General features: G+C 33.8%; 2 protein-coding genes across 2 annotated transcripts; both read right to left on the bottom strand.

The window, feature by feature from the left end:
- Positions 1-3,110: 3,110 nt before the first annotated feature.
- On the bottom strand, positions 3,111-9,518 carry LOC132564523 (dipeptidase 1-like). The gene is made up of 10 exons (XM_060229177.1): positions 9,343-9,518; positions 8,639-8,819; positions 8,144-8,276; positions 7,738-7,888; positions 6,341-6,404; positions 5,635-5,811; positions 5,295-5,391; positions 5,000-5,075; positions 3,807-3,942; positions 3,111-3,200 (listed from the first exon to the last, which is right to left on the bottom strand). Exons 1-10 carry the CDS (start codon positions 9,516-9,518, stop codon positions 3,111-3,113), a joined length of 1,281 nt encoding a protein of 426 aa, XP_060085160.1.
- Positions 9,519-12,148: 2,630 nt separating this feature from the next.
- LOC132564519 (tissue factor pathway inhibitor-like) lies at positions 12,149-20,799 on the bottom strand. Its single transcript, XM_060229172.1, has 4 exons — positions 20,724-20,799; positions 20,034-20,182; positions 13,018-13,102; positions 12,149-12,312 (listed from the first exon to the last, which is right to left on the bottom strand). The coding sequence occupies exons 1-4, from the start codon at positions 20,797-20,799 to the stop codon at positions 12,149-12,151; spliced, it is 474 nt and encodes a 157-aa protein (XP_060085155.1).
- Positions 20,800-26,716: the final 5,917 nt, after the last annotated feature.

Genomic DNA, 26,716 nt, shown 5'->3' with positions numbered 1-26,716 from the left:
TGTATAGTATGACATTACAATACTGTATAGTATGACATTGCAATACTATAGTATGACATAGCAATACTATATAGTATGACATTGCAGTACTGTATAGTATGACATTACAATACTGTAGTATGACATTACAGTACTGTATAGTATGACATTACAATACTGTATAGTATGACATTACAATACTATAGTATGACATTACAATACTGTATAGTATGACATTACAATACTGTATAGTATGACATTACAATAATGTATAGTATGACATTACAATATTGTATAGTATGACATTACAATTCTGTATAGTATGACATTACAATAATGTATAGTATGACATCACAGTGCTGTACACTATGACATTACAATACTGTATAGTATGACATTACAATACTGTTTATTATAAAAAATTATAGTACTGTATAATAAGACATTACGGTACTGTATAGTATGACATTACAATACTGTTTATTATAAAAAATTATAGTACTGTACAGTATGACATTACAGTACTGTATAGTATGACATTACAATATTGTATAGTATGACATTACAATACTGTATAGCATGACATTACAATACTGTATAGGATGACATTACAATACTGTACAGTATGACATTACAGTACTGTATAGGATGACATCACAATACTGTATAGTATGACATTACAGTACTGTATAGTATAACATTACAATACTGTGTAGTATGACATTACAGTACTGTATAGTATGACATTACAATACTATATAGTATGACATTACAGTACTGTATAGTATGACATTACAATACTGTATAGTATGACATTAATCACTGTTTAGCATGACAAAAGAAGAAATACAAACACTCATTTTCAACATGAGAACATGTCCCGGAATAAAAACACTGACTTTGTACAGTCCATCGCCCTTGACTACAAAGCAATAAATCTATAATAAAAATATGAATTAATTTATATCATACAGACGCATTTAAGCATTAGTGCAGAATAAGCACCGGAGACTGGCGGCACTCCAGCCTGTCAACTCATATAGTCAGAAACGGAAATCAAGCTGTGAACAACAGTACACAGAGGTAAAAGACGAGGAAATGGTTTTAACAGCATGTCACTTATATTACAATATTCTGTCTGAGGTAAGTGTACATATGTTGTACACCGTCCAAATATTTATAACATCATTTCTATAGTGAACTGCAGTACTCGGTGACTGGTGATTTAAGTCAGGGGAACACGGTTGTACAATACGTTATAAGAAGTGTTTTAACTTCTACAATTGTATACCATGTCTGTATGAAATATCTAAGCTGTTTTGTGAGAAACACATATACCGGGTTAATATATCTCTAACTATTACATAATTGCTATAAATCAATATTTATTGATGTAATTTAAGAAATAAATTGTCCATGCCATATACTTCTGTAAAAAATCTTCAAATCCGAGGCCTAAAGCTATTAATTAGTTTAAATCTTTCATTTATAGAACAATGTACTGTATAATGTTTTTTCTTTGATTTGTTTTATACAAACTAAAATTACATACGAACAAACATAACTTCTATGCTATACTAATGTATTGAATCATGACTGTTTTTAAGAGGTCAGAGCATTTCCTATTGTTGTTAATGTGTAATTCGTCATCTGATAGCACACTTCACTTCAGTTATACGTCAGCACATAATTGTGCAATACGTCATCACATGTGTTAATGCTGGGGGATAATTTTGTCTAGCCAACTTTAGTGTTTATAACGATATAGCAATATCTTGTTATCGTCATAATATGTGTTTTGTGTGTCGAATCGAACTATTTTAACGTTCCTGTTTCAAATTCACCATTTTTCATCAAAACCCGTCACGATGTCACGATCGCTGTAAACAGTTGTGTGACGCATGGGAAAGTAAAATGATTTGACAAAGTCTGCCATTGTGATATTTCTTCTGAATGAAAACTGAATACAGTTTATAGAATATAATGTTTGTGAGGTCAATTTTTATTCACAAATGAAGATAAGTTTCCTTTAATCTGATACAGATATAAGTAATATTATGTAGATCTGTACATGTTATCGTGATTTTTGATGTGGAAATCCAAGGGACAAAATCTAACCTCATAATGATAAAACATACCAACGCGGGACATATTTTTTCACTCAATCTTTATATGAAAAGGGACAACAACAATATAAAATATATTAATATACTGACCATGCGTTATAGACAATGCTGAAGTCCTATGATCGCCAAAAACAAGTGGAATTCACTGGAAAGTATTGACAGATCAAAGATATCTATTTATTGTTTAATCAACACAAATTTCGAACATAACGACTTAAGTTTATTTGTCTAATATTATTAAAGTTATATTTGTTTGAACAGGAAACTTGAAAACAACACCGTTCAATATTTACAAACACCGTTATACTTTCACCGAAACTTTAAAAATATCATATTATATCGACACACGCAATATTTCGTGCATCTCGTTAATATCCAGTCAGATATGAACCAGACTTCTAAAATCCTATAAATGCCGATAATACCTCTCATCCTGGTGCCATACGAATGTTGTGGATTTGTAAACTGATGACCGATACTTAAAAGTACACAAAAACAAAACCAACCAACAATAACATGCAACATCGTATAAACACTTAAATACTACATACATGGAATATACACATCGACACGAACTTCAATAAACAAAATCATACATTTATATTTATCAACAATTATATATAATTACATGTACAAACATTTAGAGACATTTTATCAATAAAAAGACATTTTGAGCAATCCTTCACCCTGCCATATTAACTGTCATTGTTTGTACTGTTTGCTACTTCCAATGCATCATTCTGAATACTTGTTTTTACCTTATCGTTCAATAAATTTTGCATATCAATTAATTTATGGTGAGTTGTTTTTAAACATTTTCACAGTGTAGTTTAAAACTCGTGACGGTTTTAAATGATCCCTGGATATTCACACTGCAAGAGGTAACTGCACATATTTAAATGCCATATTTTTTTAAAACAATATTACTTATTCCGACACAGCTCACTTCTCTCGTTTGTATTCCAGTTGTCCACAAATTGTAAGCGTCACTGATAAATCTGCGTTTTATATGTTTGTTGTGCATTCTTTTACTTGAATTAGCTCTTCGTCAATTCTATCCTCGAAAGGCGATTGGTCTCGCAAACTATCTCGCACCTGTCGACAGAAAAGATATATTTTAGTTCGTTGTTATCAGTACAGTTGGAAATATAAATTTTGTATAGGTAACCATTGCACGTCTTTTATTGATAGATGTTACCAGGTTAGAACAACGATACAAAGAGCGATAACTCTTACTAGATTGTTATTACTTTGAACTGATTTAAATCTTAAAAGTTGACCTGCTTTGGTCATGATGGCCAAAGACGATTGCCATTGTCCGTTACCCGATTGTACTTATTACACACAAGAGAATTTCACCTTTCAATCCACATTTATAAACATAACCAGATATCGTATGCTTGTACAAGCAGTGTATTATACTCTATTCTATTGTTTGGAAGAACAGAATTGTGACACACTAATTTTCACTCGAGTGAATGTAGATTCGTACGATATTTCCTATATATAGTACATTGGTCTTGTCAAAGGATCTGTACTTAAATGAATTTCAAATGTGCTGGTTGCACATTTGACTTTTGTAAAACCTTCATATCCATTGTCAACACAGCAGCGTGTGAGGTAGACAAGGCTAGTATATGCGCAAGTATTCCAAGGGAGCTAACTGTTATACACATAGGCTACAGATATGACGATACTAACCCGTTCTACTGCCTTGAAAACCCTAATGAAGTTTTCACCGGATAATTTTCTGAGCTCAGCTTCTGTCCAACCTCTCTTACGGAGCACCAAGAACAGGTCAGGGTATTTAGACACATCTTCCAGACCTGATGGTAATCTGTGCATGAAATGAAAGTTAAAACACAGACCTATACAATTTTGTTCGTGCAAATATGATACTAGCATCGTTATTCCAGGTGTTTCCCTCACTATCGATCTCGACATCCATGGAACATGTCATGGCACAATTGAAAGCACAGCCAAAGTTATTTGATTGGTCTAGAACGGTTTCCAGGAGAGAAAAACTGACCAATCACAAGTTATACCCTCCTTTAAAGATTACAAAGAGTGACACCCAACATCAAAGCTGGTACAACATTCTTTTTATGTACATGAAAAGTCAAACTGGTCTTTTAGTCTTGTCCAGAAAGGGTGGCACGGAGTCTTCAATTTTGCAACAGGGGTGCAGAAATCGAAAGTGATCATAACCCATAGAGTATAGTAGATTATATGAAACAATGATTAATATACCAAATCAATTCAGCGAAATTACCTTTGGTTTCATTTTCATTCTCCTAAAACGTTTTTTTTTTTTTTTTTTTTTTTTTTTTGTTTTTTCCATTTCCCTTTGAAATAGTGCGCAAATTGTATAAAGCATAGGAAACGTCTTGTATTCATTAGTACATCCTAATTATCGACGAGGAGAGATCAGCTTAAAACACAGGGTATTATAAAGATGGGTATTAATGGAAACTGTTTGTCATAATGATGCAACAAGAATATATATTTATGCTTGTTAGCTTATTAAGTAACTCCGTTATTATAATGCTGGTTGTTTTTGAGAGTGTGGTATTTAATTCGCGACCCGAGATTTATGTGGCGTTGTAGATGAAGCAAGGGACGCTTTCCTTTCCTTAACACCTGGGGGTATTATTTTTGTATCTTACTATGAGATGATAGCATATTTTTGTTTGTCCTCATATTGTATTCATTTCATCGATTTTGAATATCTGTTGAGATGTCGGTATTTTTGACGTTTCAGAAAGGAAGTTATATCATAATATTTTGTGTGGTATCAAGTGACACAACAATATGTTGAGAAGTGGCAATATTTATGCTGTCATATCTTATCTTTATGTTTGTCCGATATAAATAAAATAATACAAAAAACTCACGGGTACACGCCATCGAAGTCCGAACCAAGCCCTACAAAGTCTGCCCCCAGTCTTTCCTTGATGTAGTCTATGTGATCTAGAACGAGAAAATGTTAAACAATGTTGAATCCATTACCTTTACTTCAGGATTTCATAAATGGTAAGACATAATGATTCTGTTTTAATGATTTGGAAGTAAATAGTTTTCTATCACAGTAAATATATATATCTAGTGAATGGAATGATATGCTGGAATCGGTAGACAGCCTAAGAGAATGTTTACCTGATCAATCTTCTTGTTTGATGACAAACTTACCAGCTACTGTCTCAATTGTTGTGTTTTGTTGTTGATTTGGTTCACAGTTTAGGTAACCATTGTAAAAATTCACCATTATTATGCCTCCATTTTCTTTCTGTAAAAATAAAATAAAAACAAATAAAATTAATTAATTGAAGGGTTCATGAACACATCTAATCCCTCAGCTATTGCCGTAGATGAATAACGGTGACCGTCTTCGCTGGCTATGATACCTGGTATCCTCATATCGATATGATTTTGACAGAAATTATAGCAATACCCTGCATAATGATAGAATTGGATGAAAACTATCTCCTCTCCAATCTGCACTTTGACCTTGACCTTGACCTTGACCTACCGTTAAATCGAGGATGTCGTCCTGTACATTTCTGTAGTGATTACACAAGGTGAAGACATTTGAGTGACTGAAGAAAATAGGCGCTTTTGACGTCATAATAGCGTCGATCATGGTCTGATGTGACACATGAGATAGATCTATCATCATTCCTAATCGATTCATCTCCATGACAACTATCTGTAAATGTAAAAGGCAAAAATTAATGAACGAGGATTGCAATAAAATCACTATGCCTTTTCTGATGTTTGGGAATCATCTCTACATATTAGAAAACAGTAATTAGAAATCGGCATCATCTTAGTTGCTAGTGCGAGAAACGTACATGATTTCCAAAAAGTGCTTAAAGTGTTTATTGAAAAAAAAGGCTCACATTTTGTAGCATTAAATTAACAAACTTTTGTGATGATTTAGAGTAGGGTCGAATTACACGAGATAATACAATTATTGTACCTACAAATGGTCTTGTTCGATACCAGAGGAGAAAATTAAATATATCAGCACTTTATTTCGTTTCTTTTTCCAGGCGTTTCAATTATTTTGGAAACAACTGCCTTGATCTCACTACATCAAGCATCAATGAGGAACTAGTTATGGCCCCATTTATACACATTTATTACACATTTTGCCTTCCTTAATTAAAAACATACGTTGAAGCGACCTGGAAGGACAAAAGAATAGAAATATTCAAAATTCATTGTTTCTGTACCTTGCCAAAATCTGTAAGTCCTCTTGTCGATGTTCCATTGAGGTCAACTAAATAGTTGTCTGCCCTTAAAACGAAACCATTTGTAAATGTTATCTGTTCTTCACATCTCTCTAATATCAAACAAAAACATGTTTGTAAAACGATAAAATTCTGTAATGATTGCTGGTGAGTGAAATTACATTATTTTACCCATATGCTACTTAATAAAAGTTCGACAGAACAATACGTAGTTTCAAGAAAACTATAAACATAAAGTCATGCTTCTTTCAAATGATGTCCTGCATGACTCGCCGAAATATGAAAAAATAGTAAAAAAAATAACAATTATCTCCTCCTGTTTTGAATTACACATAACAATGTACCGAAGCAGGTCCGACTTTTTATAAGGCAAAATTATCTCCCTTTATAATCAGGTATTGATTTTAACGTCACTAGTTAGCGTGGGCAGATTAAGCCTCCTTCTCGAAACGTTACTCTCACCGTAACAATCAAAATCTGCTCACAGAGCAGATAACTCCGCCTAACAAAAAGACAGAATTTACTTTTGAGCAGATTTGGATTGTTACGTCATTAATTTGCATGAAAAAATTACATCTTCTTCTGGATTAATCAAAATTTGCTAACAAGGATTGTTATACTTTTGAACAGGTTTTGATTTTACATGAAAAAAAATTACATCTTCTTCTGAAAGCGTTTCTCTTACAGACAAAAGACGTAATAATCAAAATTTGCTAACAAGGACAGATAACTCCTCACAACATAAAGACATAATATACTTTTGAACAGGTTTTGATTGTTACGCCAGTGGTTTGCATGAAAAAAATTACATCTTCTTCTGAAAGCGTTTCTCTTACAGACAAATAACGTAATAATCAAAATTTGCTCACAAGGACAGATAACTCTGCATAAGGAAAGGACATATTTCTCATCATTACTTACACGAATCTTTATAATGTAAATGCTTACTTGTAGGAAACAATGTATATACATAGGATCATATTCAAATGCTTGTGATAGCAATTTATATTTTACATGTTTGGAAACTTGAAGACATATTTCACTTGTCTTGAACTTACGATCATTTATACGATATATAAATGACATGTACGACATATGAATGACTTATGAAGTTCACAAACGAATGCCTTAACGGCGGCGCTGCATATAGGAATTACAATTGTCGCTAATGATTAAATGTCATATTGTAACATACTGCGTTCAATGAGAGAGATGTTATGTATCAAAGTTTGATAAGAAAACAATCCGTTATAAAAATAATTATTCTAGTATTGATCCACATGTACTTGAGAAACATTTCAAAAACTTGAATTCAAGTATTTAATATTAACAAAGCAATATTATCTATAATCATGGAAAATTCCAATTACGTAACTTACCAGTCGGTATCACAACTGTGGGTTAAAGTCAGGTAACGAGCCCCTAACTCATAGTACATACGAAGAACCCCGAGGGTATTACCGATCATGTGACCTCCTTCGATCCCTATGGCGCTAGCAATTTTTTTCCTTCGGAATGCATCCAGTATCCCTGTAAAAAGGAAACATTTAGAATCTCGTGCGAAAAAAAATATCTGTGATTAAGCAGTTAAATGGGAAATATATCAAAAATTTATGTATCACAGTCTATTGTCAAAATCAAAACAAAATGGTTTTCATTTTGATATTTTCCTGTAGATGTAGTACCACCAGAACTATTTATAAGATCGCACTCATTAGTCGGGCTTATATCTTAAAAGACAACCAAAAAGAACAAGCATGCAGACGACATTGTACTATAACATACCGTCGGCCGTCCTGACCATCTCGAAGACGTCGGAGTACCGACGCACAAACTTGTACACGACATCGATCTGATCTAAAGCCATCCGCACGGCGTCCTTACCAGCGGACGAGCACGCCACAAAGATCGCCCAGAACTATAACAGTAACAAGAAATGATATAACTTCCTTTTATCTAAGTGAGTTCTAAGCTAAAAGAATATTTTATCCATACCGTAACATTCAGGTATTACCCTTTATACTAGAATCTAAATGTCATTCATAGTATTTTGCCGTATTGTACGCGCGTAGTAAAATTTGATGATTTCATACTCAAATGGTTGTTTGTCCGATAACGGCTCTTACTTCAAGGTATATTACATGGGAGAACGGGAAAATTATTATGAATTCTAATTCCGAAATTATCTAATATACGTTTAAGACAGATTGATATATCTATAATTTGTCTTATTCTGTCATAAAACACTGAAATGTGCTCGTCTTGTTAAAAAATATTAACCTGTGCTCCAACTTTGCCCTGACGAAGCCTGGGTATATCTGTGGCGGAAGGCATCCATGCTATTGTAGGATCAGTTACGTTTGTGTCCTCTGTCCATATCTGTGTTATGTCGTCGTTAAGGTCAAACGAATAGACTTTATTTTGAGTTGCTTGACGAATTGACCAAGGTAAATCGTTGTGACTGAAAACAAAGAAAAATTAGATTTGATTTCTTACATGTGAATCCAGATTAGTTCATTCATGTTCACCATAGTTTCATCGCATATGAGTTTGAATTAAGATTCTGTACTCATATTAAGTTTTTTTTTATTTGTTAAATTGAGTCTTAGAAAGACTGATACAGGTAAACATAAATATAATATTATCAGTTTGTTTAATGTTTTGGTGTAAGGCAATTTTTATTTATCGACACCATAAAAGACAAACATCTGCAATCTCTACATGTTTACTATTGTGCTTCATGTATGGTTTATTACTTCTTAGCAGAGACATATATAACACATATGTCTCTGTTCTTAGGAGTTCGTTTAGTTCACCTTTTTTTTAAAGCTCGCCTGATTACAGTACTGCTTGTGAATTATTCTCTCTACCTGTAAGAAAGTTAGGTAGATCAGGTGTTTGATAATGCTAAAAAGATCCTAAATGAGTATTTGACAACACATTTCCCTGTTGATAAAAATATGTAATTTGATGCCCATTCTTACCCGTCTATCAGTGGGTACTCATCCAACACTCTTTGAACCACGCCTTCGTGTGTATCATCAACTTGATTGGCTATTACACCAAGGGCGACGCCCAAAATGACTGTCAACGCACCAATCACGAACAAACCTGCCAGGATCAGGACACAGCGGTAGCGCGACCATGTGGTCTCGGCCATGTTACCTGGAGAAAACATATACAGTAATATGCTTTATATAGAAATGATAAATTATTATCATTCCTCTTACTTATCTACTCGTTATTAACATAGGACGATCAATCATCATCATTTAAACATTTCATCTACTTAAATTAATAAGAAAACGATATACCGCAAATGTAATGCACAAGATGTGAAATATTTCCCTTTTATTAATTGATAAATCAATATACCTTAACTGTCGTAATTTTGCTAAGTCACTAGAAACAGGATTATCGAAAATATGGCATCTTTCCATAAAGACATATTCTTCACGACAAATTTGGACAAAATTTTGCTCAGTGTATCTCATTATCTCGAACTCTTATAACCCGAAGACTACGTTTCATTCGAAGTTTCTCGCCCGTCCCTGCCGAACTTTACACAAAATATTAGAACTCACTTAAATCGAATATTCGGTTATCTCAAAGTTTACCTTGGTCCCGCCGAGCTTACAATAACGAGGTTCGACTTAACTGTATGTCAATTAATATAGAAATACTGATATCGATTAACGTTATACAAACTTTTCACATGCGTTTTATTTTCTTAAACTACAATTAAACTTAATCAGTTGACACATGTTTGTCAAGATAAACCTGTACGTTATGTTGTTTTGTGTATTTGTCTGAATAAACTTGGTACACAATTTATTTTATATATATGTTCCGATTTCCGTTATCCATGACACCTATTAGGGAAATTATTTTACATCTATCATAATTGTCTTACAGTTTTCTTAATACAGCCACGATACGTCGCAGATAGACACCCTAAAATAATATATTCACCTGGGTGTTTTTGTACGATCTTTAAAATAGCTGATGATAGACATTGGTTGTGGAGCTAAGACCCCGAGGTTAAGTCATTCAAATAATGGCACGGTCCAGAACATACACATGTACTTGTCTAAATTATCTGATGTATGGAAATTTTGAAATTAATCTAATTATCGGGCTGCTTCCCCTCTCCACAATCGTCTCCAAGGCTTCAAAATTTAGGCCTTTAACATCACTGACATGTTCTAGGGGGACGTACCAGCGGTATGATGCAGTTTAATCAATTGTTTGGCTCTGTGTCTCACTCTAAATTCTTCAAAGGTGTTACTTACTTGTGTGTTTTTAGTACAATTATTGAAAAGACAAATACCTATGTGATATATACACAACATAAAACTAGAAATAAATACATATATTTTGCAGGATGCAGATATCCTCTTTTAATTAATACATATTTACTGAGACATATATCCATGTATGTATACAAGGAACATTATACATATATATACACCACCATCCCATCAATTATATTTGAAACTTTTTTTATTCTAACGGACGCAAATAGACAAGTTGACAACTTAAATGTATTGATTGGAATTAAACGGCATAGATCATAAGCAGTGTTACTAACGGGTGTAGTAAGGCGCACTCTATATCAATGAAAAAAAATATATCCTAGACACGTTGTATGCATAAAACCCCATTATTTCACAAATGCACTTACCTAAATATCTAAGTGTTTTTAGGATGTTTCTTCTTCCTTTACTATGAATCGGGAACAAAGACGGACGCGTGGTTTCTACAGTATTTTCTTTCTGGTTCAAAGGTCATCCTATAACTATTACAGCAGCTTCTCGGGACACCTTGCTTAACACCCCTATGTTGTTTCCCCTATAAGCGATCAACTGCAATGAATGGGTGAGCCTACTTGTGTTCAAGGGGTGTTAAGTTATCTAATATGTGTACAAAGCACTAACGAATTAGTATCCCCCCGAGGAGACGGAGATTGAGAGGGCCGCGATGGCTACCACACTACAGCGGGAGATGGGAGTTAATGCTATTTCATAAACGAATTTGGTATTTAGAAAGCGCCCACCATTATCAGTATATCAAAGGGACATCTGTTCACAAAGCATGAAATGACATTTATGATGTAAAAATCATTATAATAATTGGTCAATATCATAAGCGATGACTAATGCACGGCTTCAGTTACGTAAATTAACGCTGGTATTGACCGTTTAAAAATATCCGTTTTCTACAGTTTGACGGAAATGGTTGGGAGGCAGTGGTTAGCTCAAGAGTTGGTCAACGTTGTACAGTTACTGTGAAACCTATAGCCTCCGAAATGTTGGATTTCTTGGCGACGTTATTGAAATTCCACACTAGTAGAAGTTCTGTGTAATATTCAGTGTGGTAGATAATCTAATTACGAAAGTACTGGTCTCAAAACCTGTTTCGTATCTAGTTAACAATTTTACTTGATCTTAAACGTGTTAATTGTACTATAGTTACCTATGTTATAACATCAGATACTGTAGATATAATAAAGACGTAATATGCATTAAAATGCTGTTGACAATAATGTAATAAAATAAAGAGAAATTCTCATTAACTGCAATATGTTTTATTTAATAGCATAATACATATTTTGAATGATGTTGAGCATTCTGATTATTTCAGGTTAAGAAACTCGGTCATTTTTTTTCTTTAAATGTATATTTTGCTTAAAAGGTTATGTATATAAGATAAACTGACGTAGCTACATAGATGTTTTACATTTTTAGTTAATAATAATTGGACTTTTCGGCATTTTAATTATCTGTGGGTTCATTCAAGACATACAGTCCTACAATTTTCGAGCGTGGCGAATCTATTGGCGTTTCCACCCAAGCCTCTGTAGGTGAACTGCCGACACTGTGCTGCTGCAGTGTCCCAATAGAATCTCTTTTTAGCCAGGTCTCCACGACCAGCATCTGGAGGCAACAGGCAATCTGCAAAATGAAAACATACATATTTGACTACACTGGTAATAATTATATATATCCTGATGGGAAATGATGATTGTAATTTGACTTCTGCAACAAACTTCAACTGATAACAGATCTTATATCACAAACTGGTCAGATGTTATGGGAAAGGAGGAGGAATTCGACTGTGTTAAATCTGTGTGATACATCGTCGGAACGCCCAGCAAGACATGGCTGTGTCGTGTAAGACTAAAACGAACGAGTAGAGTGTGTGTATGCGTGTGCGTGTGTGTGAGGGTGTGTGTGTGAGAGGGTGTGTGTGTATGTGTGAGGGTGTGTGCGTGTGCATGTGTGTGTAGGTGTGTGTATGCGTGTGTGTGGGTGTGTGTGTGTGTGTGTGTGTGTGTGTGAGGGTGTGTGCGTGTGCATGTGTGTGTGTAGGTGTGCGAGTGTGTGGGGGTGTGCGTGCGTGCGTGATATGAAGGATGAAACATGAAGAACCGTTTGTGTGTTATCGGGAGAGAGTATGTTTCCTTCGGCGTTTCACAGTTCGATATCGAAAACGAGTGGAAAATTAGATGTCGAAAGTAAGGTAACTAATTTGGCATAATTTGTATAACAGCCAATCAAATTAGCAATCTAAAATTTTATCTAAAGTCCACATTGAGAAAATTAAGTCTGCTTTTGTTTCAATGTAACAAAAGCAAATGTGATAAGTTTGACACTCACAAGCCCTGCGGGCAGAAGTCACTTGCATCACTGACAGCATCATCACCACAACCAGAGTAAGAGCTAAAGTTTTCATCTTGGTGTGCTTTTAATAAAGGAAAAAATCAGTGTTTCAGAACCAAAGATATTATGTAACAAAATCAACATTCTGTAAAAAATAATTACAGATTGATAGACAAGAACAGTTGAGTAATTATGTATATAAGAACAAAAACAAGAAAATGCTCACATGTTTACATAATTTTATTCCAAACTCGAATTCAATAAATAAAAATAGCTCAGGGCAAAATATGAAGAAAAGAAATATTAACATGGATATTCCTGAGAAAGTATTAGGAGAATAAGGCTAATTACAGCTGCGTTGTTATAGATACTATAAAACTACATTACAAAATCATGTCCTGACTGTGATGTGATTATACGCGGATAAATATAGATAGATTAAATAATACTTATATGTCTTCCTGTACAGTCATAGCTTTATATACTACTTACATGCTGTTATATGAAATGTCCTTACTCCTACTTTAATTCCGAAATATAGATAATGTTTTGAAAATGTGAATAGTATTCTAGTATACGTCCACTTGACATAATTGTAAAGTGATAGATTAAACTATTCGGTGTATTGCATTCTGAACTTTGCGGTTTACATATAGTACTGAGAATAATACTAAATAAACATTCCTATAATCTGTTTTGTCGGCGTGATAAATAATTTTAATCTTTAACTATTAACTACGATCCCTATTAATTCTGTGAGATTTTTTTTCTTAATATCAACCTTCCTACTCGTTCTGTAAATAACGATGCAACAAGATTAACTGGAAATCATAGTCTGAACCAACTGGTTGATACTAACTACAGAACTAAGAAGAAATTATCGTGTGTTAGTATAAAGTAACAACTTACCTTAAACGACGGTAGCGAATGTTAGGCGAAATAGGCGTACAATACAAGCTTGATTGTAGTCTTTTATACTCAAGTAAATGGTCATTTATATAACTCGTACAGAGTATATTAATCAAATGACCAGATGTTTCGCATTGACCGATGCGTGACTTCTGAACTCATTAACATCATACGAAACATACATAATCTAAAGTGCACAACTTTCTAAATAATAAATTGATTTGTTGTTGTTAACATACATTGCAATGCACAAAATTTATGACTCTTTCTGTATCAGATGTAAACCATCAATATACAACAGGTATGTAAATGAAACAGATTTTATTTATTTAGAAACAGAGTATTGTCATATAGACTTTTTTTAGTAGATGGCATTGATTTTAATAATGTTATATATCCTGTTTCCATAATTACAAATAAAACCTGATGATAAGTTAGATAAAAACGGTCTGGTAATTCTTTATAAAAAAATAACAACATGTCAATATAATCATTATCCAAACTCAAATTCAGAAAAAAAATTTGGTCTAACCATGATGTTCTATGTAGTAACACTAATAAAGGTATTTGTCTCTATTCTGAAGGTAGTATTACATTGATTACCTTTATTCATTAACATCACGATCGCTTAATTAATGTAGCACGTCAGACATACTCGCTTCAAAGTCTTTCTTCATCACATTGCGGTTACAATCATGTTTTAATGAACATATAAAGTTAACTTGATAGTGTTCGTATCATTAAAGTAGTGACTGCAGCAATCAGTCAGTAACTCTTACACTACAATGTTGGTACACAAGCAGTTGGTTTTCAAACTTTTCGCAAATCCAAGATTCTTTTCGCCATGTGTTCTGTTCAACGCTATGAGTATCAGTGTGGCATTGTGACTCCAATACTTCTGTCCAATACATTATACAAACTCTTTCTCGTGTGTTCTGTTCTTCAGTTACATGTAGTGTATCATCATTTAGAGACAGGTGTTAACAAAACACTGTACAATTAGGTCACAATTCTCGTCAAAATACGTATGATAAACTGAATTACATAAAGGTTTCAAATATAATAGTATACCATTGATAGAAAATGGCTAGTCGGCGAAGTTGTCACCAAGTCTTAACAATTTTATATATCTTCTGTACCTCCTTCTTGTACTTTGCAAAAAGTGCTGGAATTGATTAACAGTTTCAGTTTTGAAAAAAAAATGAAAAGTTTTTTTTAGTTGTACTAGGACATCAGGCGTCAAATGAGAGACATGTGACTAATTGATGTTTATATAGGTTTATTGATGTCTTTTTATAAGCGTATTGCTCGAAATATTTTACATTATTAGGTAAGATATTGGTTTACGGATTAACATCGCGGAGGTATTAATCAAATACATCAACTGTTTCAACAATTTTGTTTTAAATGTTGTGTTGTCAGTATTAATAAGTGTTTGGAATTGGCAGGTGCGGCGGCAGACAAGACCGGTCCTGAATCAGTTTGTACGGATGCAGATCAAGTTTACCTGATAATAATAGATTGTTTCGAAAATTGTCGCATTAAAATTACTTTTATAATAATTGATCTATTCCAATGTTCATGTGCTCGCTATTTACTAATATATTCACAAATTTCCGCTTAATTTTCAATCCATAATATTAGCTAACATTTTTTAACAAATCGCACAAAATGTGCGATCCTTTCACACAGTTGTACGCACGATACTGTATCGTGAGTGTGTTATTTCAGGATAGACTGCAGCTCATGTTTAAAATTAACTTGAAGAATGACAACATCATTTAATCTTCGTGTTGAAAATAATCGTTGTTACAGTAACCCATTAAATATATTTTATATCCTTTGACGTGTGTTATTAGACAGCTTACATCTTTGTGGTCTATGCATGGTGTCTTTTGTGGCTATCAACAGCAAACCCGTCATAAACAAATAAATAATCCATTTAGACTGGTCGACGTCACGCGTGGTAATTTGTAAACAAAATATTCTTGCAGTGTAATGACCAGTGTTTATAACTATTCAGTCTAAAACCGATAGATTTGTGGCTGAGTTAGGAAATAGACTCAGTTGTAATCTTGTAAATTAATTATGTAAACCTTATTAAACTTATTTATCAGTCATGCCCAGATTTATATCTACCACGATAGAATCATCTGTGTGACAGAACCGCACACCGTGCTCACAGATGTGCAGTAGAAAATGTCGTCGAGTTTTCCTATCGTGCACATATCTTGCATACATCTTGCGTACATCGTGTACACAACTTGTAACGTTGTGCAAACCCATAACTATAGCATCCGGATAAATCATGGATAATTAATGCATCACGTGATCAATTGTAATGATAATATACACTTAAACAAACATGATAAAACTATCAAACACGACGAAAAAGATCTTCAACGGATTTATGTCAGCCACAAAATGTGAATGCTTGATATAGAACAAAAATACAATAAAAAAATCGATTTTAATTCCTTGTATACTTCGAACGGGCATGCTTAACGAAGTGTTATTCGTATTCATGAACACGAGTGTGACGCTATTATGATGATAATGTTCTCAATTAACTACCAAATGCGCGGGGATATTAATATTATCTGAATTTGTAATTTACATATGTTTAGTCGTTTCATTTCTATGTTTAGGTATTTATTCAAGGAAGTACTAAAATAAACTGTCCTTCTGTTTCAAAAATTCCAATCTATATTATTCCAGAAAGATATATTTCTTTCTCATCCAAAATAATAGTAAAATATAAGCACTGTTCTGTTTTTGCACCGCCCACATCCTTACAAATCACAATTACTAGTGATTATCTTGAACAATAGGAAAACAGCACAGAAATCCCTTAAACAAGCACATCATTTATTTAACATGTACGACAGCTGTTGTGGGATGTCAAGTTTCGTGTTATTTATAGTATAATCTGTTGTCATTCTGTAGCTTCCGGCGACTGCCTGGATTCGGTCACGGTCACTGGCGTTAGTCTGTTATTAATAGCTTACCGATTATTTCTCCTGAACATATATCCATTATATATTTAATTATGGCGATAGATAGTTTGTCTTTGGACAACGTCGACTCAAACATAGACATATCTGTTCCAAGATTACCAACAGCTTTTAAATTATGAGATAAAATAGTATGACGAACTCCTACTTGAATTCATGTTTCTGTTTTGTCCTTTGATCATTTATTACTTTTTTCTATTTTTATTAGTAAATTTCTTGTCAAAATATCGGTAAACGTATAGGCAGATATTTAGCTAGGTAAAAAACTGTACAGTATATTCCAAGGTTATCAATAAAACAATTAAATTAAAACGTTGACTTTTGAAGTTTTATATATGATTTCTCATTTGTGATTTGAAATAAATGAATGCTTTATTTTTTGGTTTAATACATGTAAAGAATTCATTTTAGATAAGTAAAATTATTCAAAATCATTTCACAAATTGATAAATTAATGTTAAACTATTCAGCTGTTTGGGGTAATGACATTTCATTTTCGGCTCCAAAGTAACAGTTAATTTTCACAAATATATTATGAATGGTAGGTGTCGTTGATGAAGCTGAAGACGCTCACCATACCGAAACACATTGTCTTATTCTACTGGAACTTTTTCAAGATTCCCTACAATTTCTTTTTATGTTACTTTCCACTAGTTTAAAAAAAAAATCAGCTTGAATAAAAACTTTGACACGTCGACAGATATTCTTTTATACTGAAAGTGTATCCAAAGACAACCGCCAGTTAGAACATTTTAAAAAACTTCTAGAATAGCTAACAAGAAGTGTCTCTCACCTGTGTGTCTGTTGTACAAAGATGGGTTTTCCAACAATACTAATTCCCCATAGATGTCAGCCTAAAGATTTGTTCACCCTTCAAGACCACTCACCGATACATCGATTTGTCCCATCAAAGTTGGTTCCTTTGACTTTACATTTGATTCAAATTTTTCGATGACGCACTTGGCTAATTAATTAATTACGTAACATTGCTAGACTATGAATGCCGAGACTCACAAAACAGATAAAAAAATTATTATTCTAACGAAATAGGAATGTTCGAACCATAAACTAAATAACGAGATACTAGAACGAGACAGTATACCGTCAATATCATTGATTGTTCAGTTTTTATGAACAAATGGTATTTTGAATGTCTTCCATATTCAGTCCATTCAAAATAATATAGCATATAGATAACTTTATCTCTGACCCTAATCCTGCCGAAAGATCTCAATTTCACAATTTGTGCAAAGTGTTGATTTTTGGCTTTGGTTTGTATCACCCCAATGCCTTGTTGAACAATGGTGGACATGGGAGACCACCCTGTTGTACTCCTAACCATCATGTACACATGTGCCTTCCCTTATATCTAACAACCCCTAGCACACATACGAGTAATGCTGACAGGTCCTTGAATGACTATATCTGACAATGATAATCAAAACATTAATTATGATATATTATATGACCGATAGTTATTATACAAATATGCCAACAATAAACTATATATCCCTTATACCCCAATATCATCAATTGTTCTTGAGATTAATTTCTACATTTTTTCTACAAAGACGGAGACTTTAACACCTAATACAGTACCGTTCTCACAATGAGAAGTAGATGTGTAGATGCGGGCTGTAAAGTTGTCTGTATGAGAGACATTACAACTCAGAAATCTGATAAAGATATAAGACTTCCCCAACACAATTGGTTGTTTGATGTTTTAAAAGCGGGGGTAATAATTTTACTGATGATCAGAATTCTAGTATGTGTGCTAAGTGTTTTAAGAATTATCAGCAAACAAAGCCACAAATTCATTTTAAACGTAAGGCTACCAATAGCACACACAAGCTGCTGTATTTAGGCCATTTTAAAACCCTACCTTGTCGATGTTATTGAAATTCCACACTAGTAGAACAATTGTAAATACATTACTACCTAAGTTCTGTGTAATATTCAGTGTGGTAGATAATCTAATTAAGAAAGTACTGGTCTCAAAACGTGTTTCGTATCTAGTTAACAACGTACTTATTGTACTATAGTTACCTATGTTATAACATCAGATACTGTAGATATAACAAAGATGTAATGTAACACAGTAGGCGTAAACAAACGTACTTGTTGGTAATAGCCATGTTTATTACATGTTGAATAATAATAATGTTACATGTACAAAAGCAACATTTCATCAACATACAGAGTTCATATACTCATACTAGTACTTCACATTGTGTCTCGTATCAGAACTGTCCATCCGGTGGGCTCCCCCAAGGCCGTCTATGACCGTGCAGTCGGGTGTCCAAACACCTTCTGTCCTATCCCCAGAATCTAACTTCTATTTATCCCATCTTGACCTATTCTGACCCGCTATCCCCTTAAATGGACTTCACTTTTTGCAAGCTGATATGACTGTTGAAGTATAGCCACCTGTACTCGAGGTGCAAGGTTGAGATTCCACCTGCTAATTTGTTACTTGAAATAGAACCTAATAATTACTCCACCACTAGGTGGCCACTGTCCGAACGGTAAAGTTTAATTATCAAGGAAGTGGGGATAGTCTCTAATTAATGAACTGGCCGAAGCTGTACACCCACTGATGGGATTATTGGGGCCCAGACTACACCAACCTAAGTGTATATATGCAAGTAATTATCCACACCCCTGTGAACTACATATATGTGTTTTATTGATACACTATTAAACATTAAACGAACTGTTATTTAAGCTTTAAACTTATTTCAACCAATCCCATATGAAAATCCAAATGTGTTACGCTGAACCCTATTTTGTTACAGTAATATGCATTAAAATGCTGTTGACAATACTGTAATAAAATAAAGAGAAATTCTCATTAACTGCAATATGTTTTATTTAATAGCATAACACATATTTTGAATGAAGTCGAGCATTCTGATGATGTAAGGTTAAGAAACTCGGTCATTTTTTTCTTTAGATGTATAGTTTACTTAAAAGGTTATGTATATAAGATAAACTGACGTAGCTACATAGATGTTTTACATTTTTAGTAAATAATAATTGACTTTGGACTTTTCGACATTTTAATTATCTGTGGGTTCATTCCAGACATACAGTCCTACAATTTTCGCGCGTGACAAATCTGTTGGCGTTTCCACCCCAGCCTCTGTAGGTGAACTGCCGACACTGTGCTGCTGCAGTGTCCCAATAGAATCTCGTTTTAGCTAGTTGTCCACGACCAGCATTTGGAGGCAACAGGCAATCTGCAAAATGAAATCATACATATTTGACTACACTGGTAATAATTATATATATCCTGATGGGAAATAATGATTGTAATTTGACTTCTACAACAAACTTTAATTCATAACAGATCTTATGTTACAAACTGGTCAGATGTTATCGGACAGGAGGAGGAATTCGAGTGTGTTAAATCTGTGTGATACATCATCGGAACGCCCAGCAAGACATGGCTGTGACGTGTTATACTAAAACGAACGACTTTCAAGAGTTTCAGGTTTCGAACGATGTGTGTGTATGCGTGTGCGCGAGGGTGTGTGTGTGTGAGGGTGTGTGGGTGTGCGTATGCGTGCGTGATATGAAGGATGAAATCGGCGTTTCACAGTTCGATATCGAAAACGAGTGGAAAATAAAATGTCGAAAGTAAGGTAACTAATTTGGCATAATTTGTATAACAGCCAATCAAATTAGCAATCTAGAATTATATCTGAAGTCCACATTAGGAAAATTAAGTCTGCTTTGTTTCAATGTAACAAAAGCAAATGTGATAAGTTTGACACTCACAAGCCCTGCGGGCAGAAGTCACTTGCATCACTGACAGCATCATCACCACAACCAGAGTAAGAGCTAAAGTTTTCATCTTGGTGTGCTTTTATATTATGTAACAAAATCAACATTCTGTTAAAAATAATTACAGATTGATAGACAAGAACAGTTGAGTAATTATTGATATCAGAACAAAAACAAGAAAATGCACACATAATTATATTCCAAACTCGAATTCAATAAATAAAAATAGATCAGGACAAAATATGAAGAAAAGAAATATTAACATGGATATTCCTGAGAAAGTATAAGGAGAATAAGGCTAATTACAGCTGCTTTGTAATAGATACTATAAAAACTACATTACAAAATCATGTCCTGACTGTGATGTGATTATACGCGGATAAATATAGATAGATTAAATAATACTTATATGTCTTCCTGTACAGTCATAACTTTATATACTACTTACATGCTGTTATATGAAATGTCCTTACTCCTACTTTAATTCCGAAATATAGATAATGTTTTGAAAATGTGAATAGTATTCTAGTATACGTCCACTTGACATAATTGTAAAGTGATAGATTTAACAATTCGGTGTATTGCATTCTGAACTTTGCGGTTTACATATAGTACTGAGAATAATACTAAATAAACATTCCTATAATCTGTTTTGTCGGCGTGATAAATAATTTCAATCTTTAACTAGTAACTACGATCCCTATTAATTCTGTGAGATTTTTTTTCTTAATATCAACCTTCCTACTCGTTCTGTAAATAACGATGCAACAAGATTAACTGGAAATCATAGTCTGAACCAACTGGTTGATACTAACATACAGACCTAAGAAGAAATTATCGTGTGTTAGTATAAACTAATAACTTACCTTAAACGACGGTAGCGAATGTTAGGCGAAATAGGCGTACAATACAAGCTTGATTGTAGCCTTTTATACTCTAGTAAATGGTCATTTATATAACTCGTACAGAGTATATTAATCAAATGACCAGATGTTTCGCATTGACCAATGCGTGACTTCTGAACTCATTAACATCATACGAAACATACATAATCTAAAGTGCACAACTTTCTAAATGATGAATTGATTTGTTGTTGTTTACATACATTGCTACAACAGGAATGTAAATGAAACAGATTTTTTTGTTAAGAAACGGAGTATTGTCATATAGACTTTTTAGTAGATGGAATTCATTGTAATAATGTTATATATTCTGTTTCTATAGTTACAGATAAAACCTGATGATAAGTTAATAGACAAAAACGGTCGGGTAATTATTTATGAAAAATAACAACATGTCAATATAATCATTATCCAAGCGCTAATAAAGTCATTTTATCTATTCTGAAGATACTATTATATTAAATCATTAACATCACGATCGCTTAATTAATGTAGAACGTCAGACATACTCTCTACAAAGTCTTTCTTCATCACATTGCGATTATAATCTTGGTTTAATGAGCATATAAAGTTAACATGATAGTGTTCGTATCATTACCGTAGTGACTGCACCAATCAGTCAGTAACTCTTTCACACTACAATGTTGGTACACAAGCAGTTGGTTTTCAAAATTTTCGCAAATCCATGATTCTTTTCACCATGTGTTCTGTTCAACGCCAGGAGCAGGAGATTACTGCGCGATCTTTTCTAGGTAGGGAGCCTGAAATTCGAAATGAGTAGGGAAAGAATTATAGGCACAGTGCGCTAATTAGGTCGAATACTGTATTTGATCATTTCAGAAAAGTGTAAACAATATATATACATTTTATACCTTGTCATTTGTCCATTGAGTAGACATTCCTTGATATAAAGTCACGATAACCCTCTAAAACTAGACAAAATATCATGTTTGAGAGAAGTTGAAAATATGGGAAAAGTATCAGTGTGGCATTGTGACTACAATACTTCTGTCCAATACATTATACATACTCTTTCTCGTGTGTTCTGTTCTTCAGATACATGTAGTGTATCATCATTTAGAGACAGGTGTTAACAAAACACTGTACAATTACGTCACAATTCTCTTCAAAATACGTATGATAAACTTAAGTACATGAAAGTTTACAAATACAAATATAATAGTATACCATTTATAGCAAATGGCCAGTAGGCGAAGTTGACACCAAGTCTTAACAATTTCATATATATTCTATATCTTCCTGTACTTGACAAAAAGTGCTAGACCTGATTAACAGTTTCAGTTTTTATTTGAACTAGGACATCAGGCGTCAAATGAGAGACAACTGACTAACCGGTGTGTTTATATAGGTTTATTGATGTCTTTGTATAAGCGTATTGCTCAAAATATTTTACATTATGTAGTAAGATATTGGTTTACGAATTAACATCGCGGAGGTTTTAATCAAATACATCAACTGTTTAAACAAATTTCTTAAAAAATTATTGTGTTGTCAGTATTAATAAGTGTTTGGAATTGGCAGATGCGGCGGCAGACAAGACCGGTTCTGAATCAGTTTGTACGGATGCAGGTCAGGTTTACCTCATAATAATAAATTATTTCGAAAACTGTCGCATTAAAATTACTTTTGTGATCGCTATTTACTAATATATTCAAGAATTTCCGTTTAATTTTCAATCCATAATATTAGCCAACCTTTTTTACCAAACCGCACTAGATGTGCGATCCTATCACACAGTTGTACGCACGATACTGTATCGTGGGTGTGTGCACACGAAGGTATATGTGTGTTGTGCGTTACCACAACTATACACATTTCAGGATAGACTGCAGCTCACGTTTAAAATTAACTTGAAGAATGACAACATCATTTAATCTTCGTGTTGAAAATAAATCGTTGTTACAGTAAAACATTAAATATATTTTATATCCTTTGACGTGGGCTATTAGTTATTTTTCTGTGTAATGTGACAGCTTACATCTTTGTGGTCTATGCATGGTGTCTTTTGTGGCTATCAACAGCAAACCAGTCATAAACAAATAAATAATCCATATAGACTGGTCGACGTCACGCGTGGAAATTTGTAAACAAAATATTCTTGCAGTGTAATGACCAATGTTTATAACTATTCAGTTTAAAAACCGATAGATCTATAAGTTATAGATTTATTTGTTGCTGAATTATGAAATAGACTTATAATCTTATAAATTAAGAATATAACCCTTATCACACTTATTTATCAGCCATGCCTAGATTTATATTTACCACGATAGAATCATCTGTGTGACAGAACCGCACACCGTGCTCACAGATGTGCAGTAGAAAATTTCGTCGAGTCTTCCTATCGTGCACATATCTTGCATACATCGTGCAGACATCGTGCAGACATCGTGCGTACATTGTGCAGACATCGTGTATACATCGCACATCTTGTAACGTTGTCAAACCCACAACTATAGCATCCGGATAAATCATGGATAATTAATGCATCACGTGATCAATTGTAATGATAATATACACTTAAACAAACATGATAAAACTATCGAACACAACGAACACGATCTACGACGGATTTATGTCAGCCACTAAATGTAAATGCTTGATATAGAACAAAAATGAAATTTTTTTTAAAAAATCGATTTAATTCCTTGTATGCTTAGAACAGGCATGCTTAACGAAGTGTTATTCATATTCATCAACACGTGTGTGACGTCATTATGATGATAATGTTCTCAATGAACCACCAAATGCGCGGGGATATGAATATTATCTGAATTTGTCATTATATGAAGTCGTTTCATTTCAGTGTTTAGGTATTTATTCAAGGAAGTACTAAAATAAACTATCTTTCTGTTTTAAAAATCCCCATATATATTATTCCAGAATATATATTTTTTTCTCATCCAAAATAATAGCAAAATATAAGCACCCTTCAGTTTTTGCGCTCCACACGTCCTTACAAATAAAAATCACTAATTATTATCTGAAAACAATAGGAACAGCGCAGAATTCTCTTAAACAACCTCATTTATTTAACATGTACAACAGCTGTTGTGGGATGTCAAGTTTCGTGTTATTTATAGTATAATCTGTTGTCATACTGCCTGGTTCGATCAAGGTCACTGGTGTTAGTCTGTTATTAATAGCTTACTGATTGTTTCTCCTGAACATATATCCATTATATATTCAATTATGGCGATAGATAGTTTGTCTTTGGACAACGTCGACTCAAACATAGACATACCTGTTCCAAGATTACCAACAGCTTTTAAATTATAAGATAAGATAGTATGACGAACTCCTACTTGTATTATCTTTCTGTTTTGTCCTTTTAATCATTTATTACTCTTTTGCTATTCTTTTCTTAATTAATTTCTTTTCAAAGTATCGGTAAACGTACAGGCAGATATTTAGCTAGGTAAAAAAACTACATTATGTTCCAAGGTTATCAATAAAACTTCGAAATTAAAACGTTGACGTTTTAAGTTTTATATTTCTCATTTATGATTTGAAATAAATCGATGCTTTATTTTTTGGTTTTATACATGTAGAGAATTCATTTTAGATAAGTAAAATTATTCAAAATCATTTTACAAATTGGTTAATGTTAAACTATTCAGCTGTTTGGGGTAATGACATTTCATTTTCGACTCCAAAGTAACAAAATATATCATGAAAGGTAGGTGTTGTCGATGAAGCTGAAGACGCTCATCATACCGAAACACATTGTCTTATTCTACTTGAACTTTTCAAGACAACCGCCATTTAGAACATTTCTAGAACTTCTAGAATAACTAACAAGAAGTGCCTCTCACCTGTGTGTCTGTTGTACAGATATGGGTTTTCCAGTAACGCTAATTCTCCATAGATGACAGCCTAAAGATTTGTTCACCCTTCGCGATCACTCACCGATACATCGATTTGTCCCATCAAAGTTTGTTCCTTTATTTAGCTTTACATTTAATTCAAAATAATCGAATATAAAATAAACCCGTGGAACATGTCTTGGGAAAACTGGAGGCACAAGCGAAGTAAGAGTAAAAACTGATCAATCACAGGCTATTACGCTTCTGTTGAAGATTACAACGCAGCGACAGCAAACTTCTAATCCATTACAAGATACTGTTATGTAACCTCGAAATTCATTTATGTATATCAAAGATCAAAGAAGTCTTGTCCACAAGGTGTTCCACACGGAACCAATTTTTCTATGACATGTTCCAGGGGTGCTGTGAGCGAAAGTGATCGTAGCCCCTGGTGTATCAAGGATTTCATTTACCCTTCAGTCCATTAATCATTACAAATTACGTCATACATATATAACTTCTTTTCAAAATGCTTGCTTACTATTTTCATAGCTATGACGTATATTATATAGTTTATAAACATTTCCATTTATTTGCTATTAGGACCGCTTTCGGATACAAAAAGTCAACATTTGTATGGAAGCTTCGTTTGTGCTCTACACAAAAGTGCATCATAGTACTGTGCCACACGAAAGTGCACCATGGCACTGTGTACCACACGAAAGTGCACCATTGTATGAATGCCACACGAAAGTGCACCATGGCATTGTGTACCACACGAATGTGCACCATGGCATTGTGTACCACACGAAAGTGCACCATGTCACTGTGTGCCACACGAAAGTGCACCATGGTACTGTGTACCACACGAAAGTGCACCATGGCACTGAGTACCACACGAAAGCGCACCATGGTATTGTCTGCCACACGAAAGTGCACCATGGCACTGTGTACCACACGAAAGTGCACCATGGCATTGTGTGCCACACGAAAGTGCACCATGGTATTGTGTGCCACACAAAACGTGTACCCTGTTCGATGTGCAGAAATAAATTTACCTGGTCTGCTCTATTGTTCGTGTAACACCGTGATCTTAACAGGACAGATTCTGTTTATCATCTCCAAGGCGTAGAGTGCTAACTCGCAAGTATATAATTCTGTAACCACTCTCCTTATAAAAGTATAATTAGTGTTGATAGCAAACCGATATTTCCCCCTTTTCAACACATTTCATCTTATCAACAGAATATAACTTGTT

The sequence above is a fragment of the Ylistrum balloti genome, unplaced genomic scaffold (genome assembly GCF_031769215.1).
Source record: "Ylistrum balloti isolate Yb309-2 unplaced genomic scaffold, AGI_CSIRO_Ybal_v1 Utg372350, whole genome shotgun sequence".
Taxonomy (NCBI): domain Eukaryota; kingdom Metazoa; phylum Mollusca; class Bivalvia; order Pectinida; family Pectinidae; genus Ylistrum; species Ylistrum balloti.
Note: the sequence above shows the minus strand (reverse complement) of the source record. Positions and strands in the feature narration are given on the sequence as shown.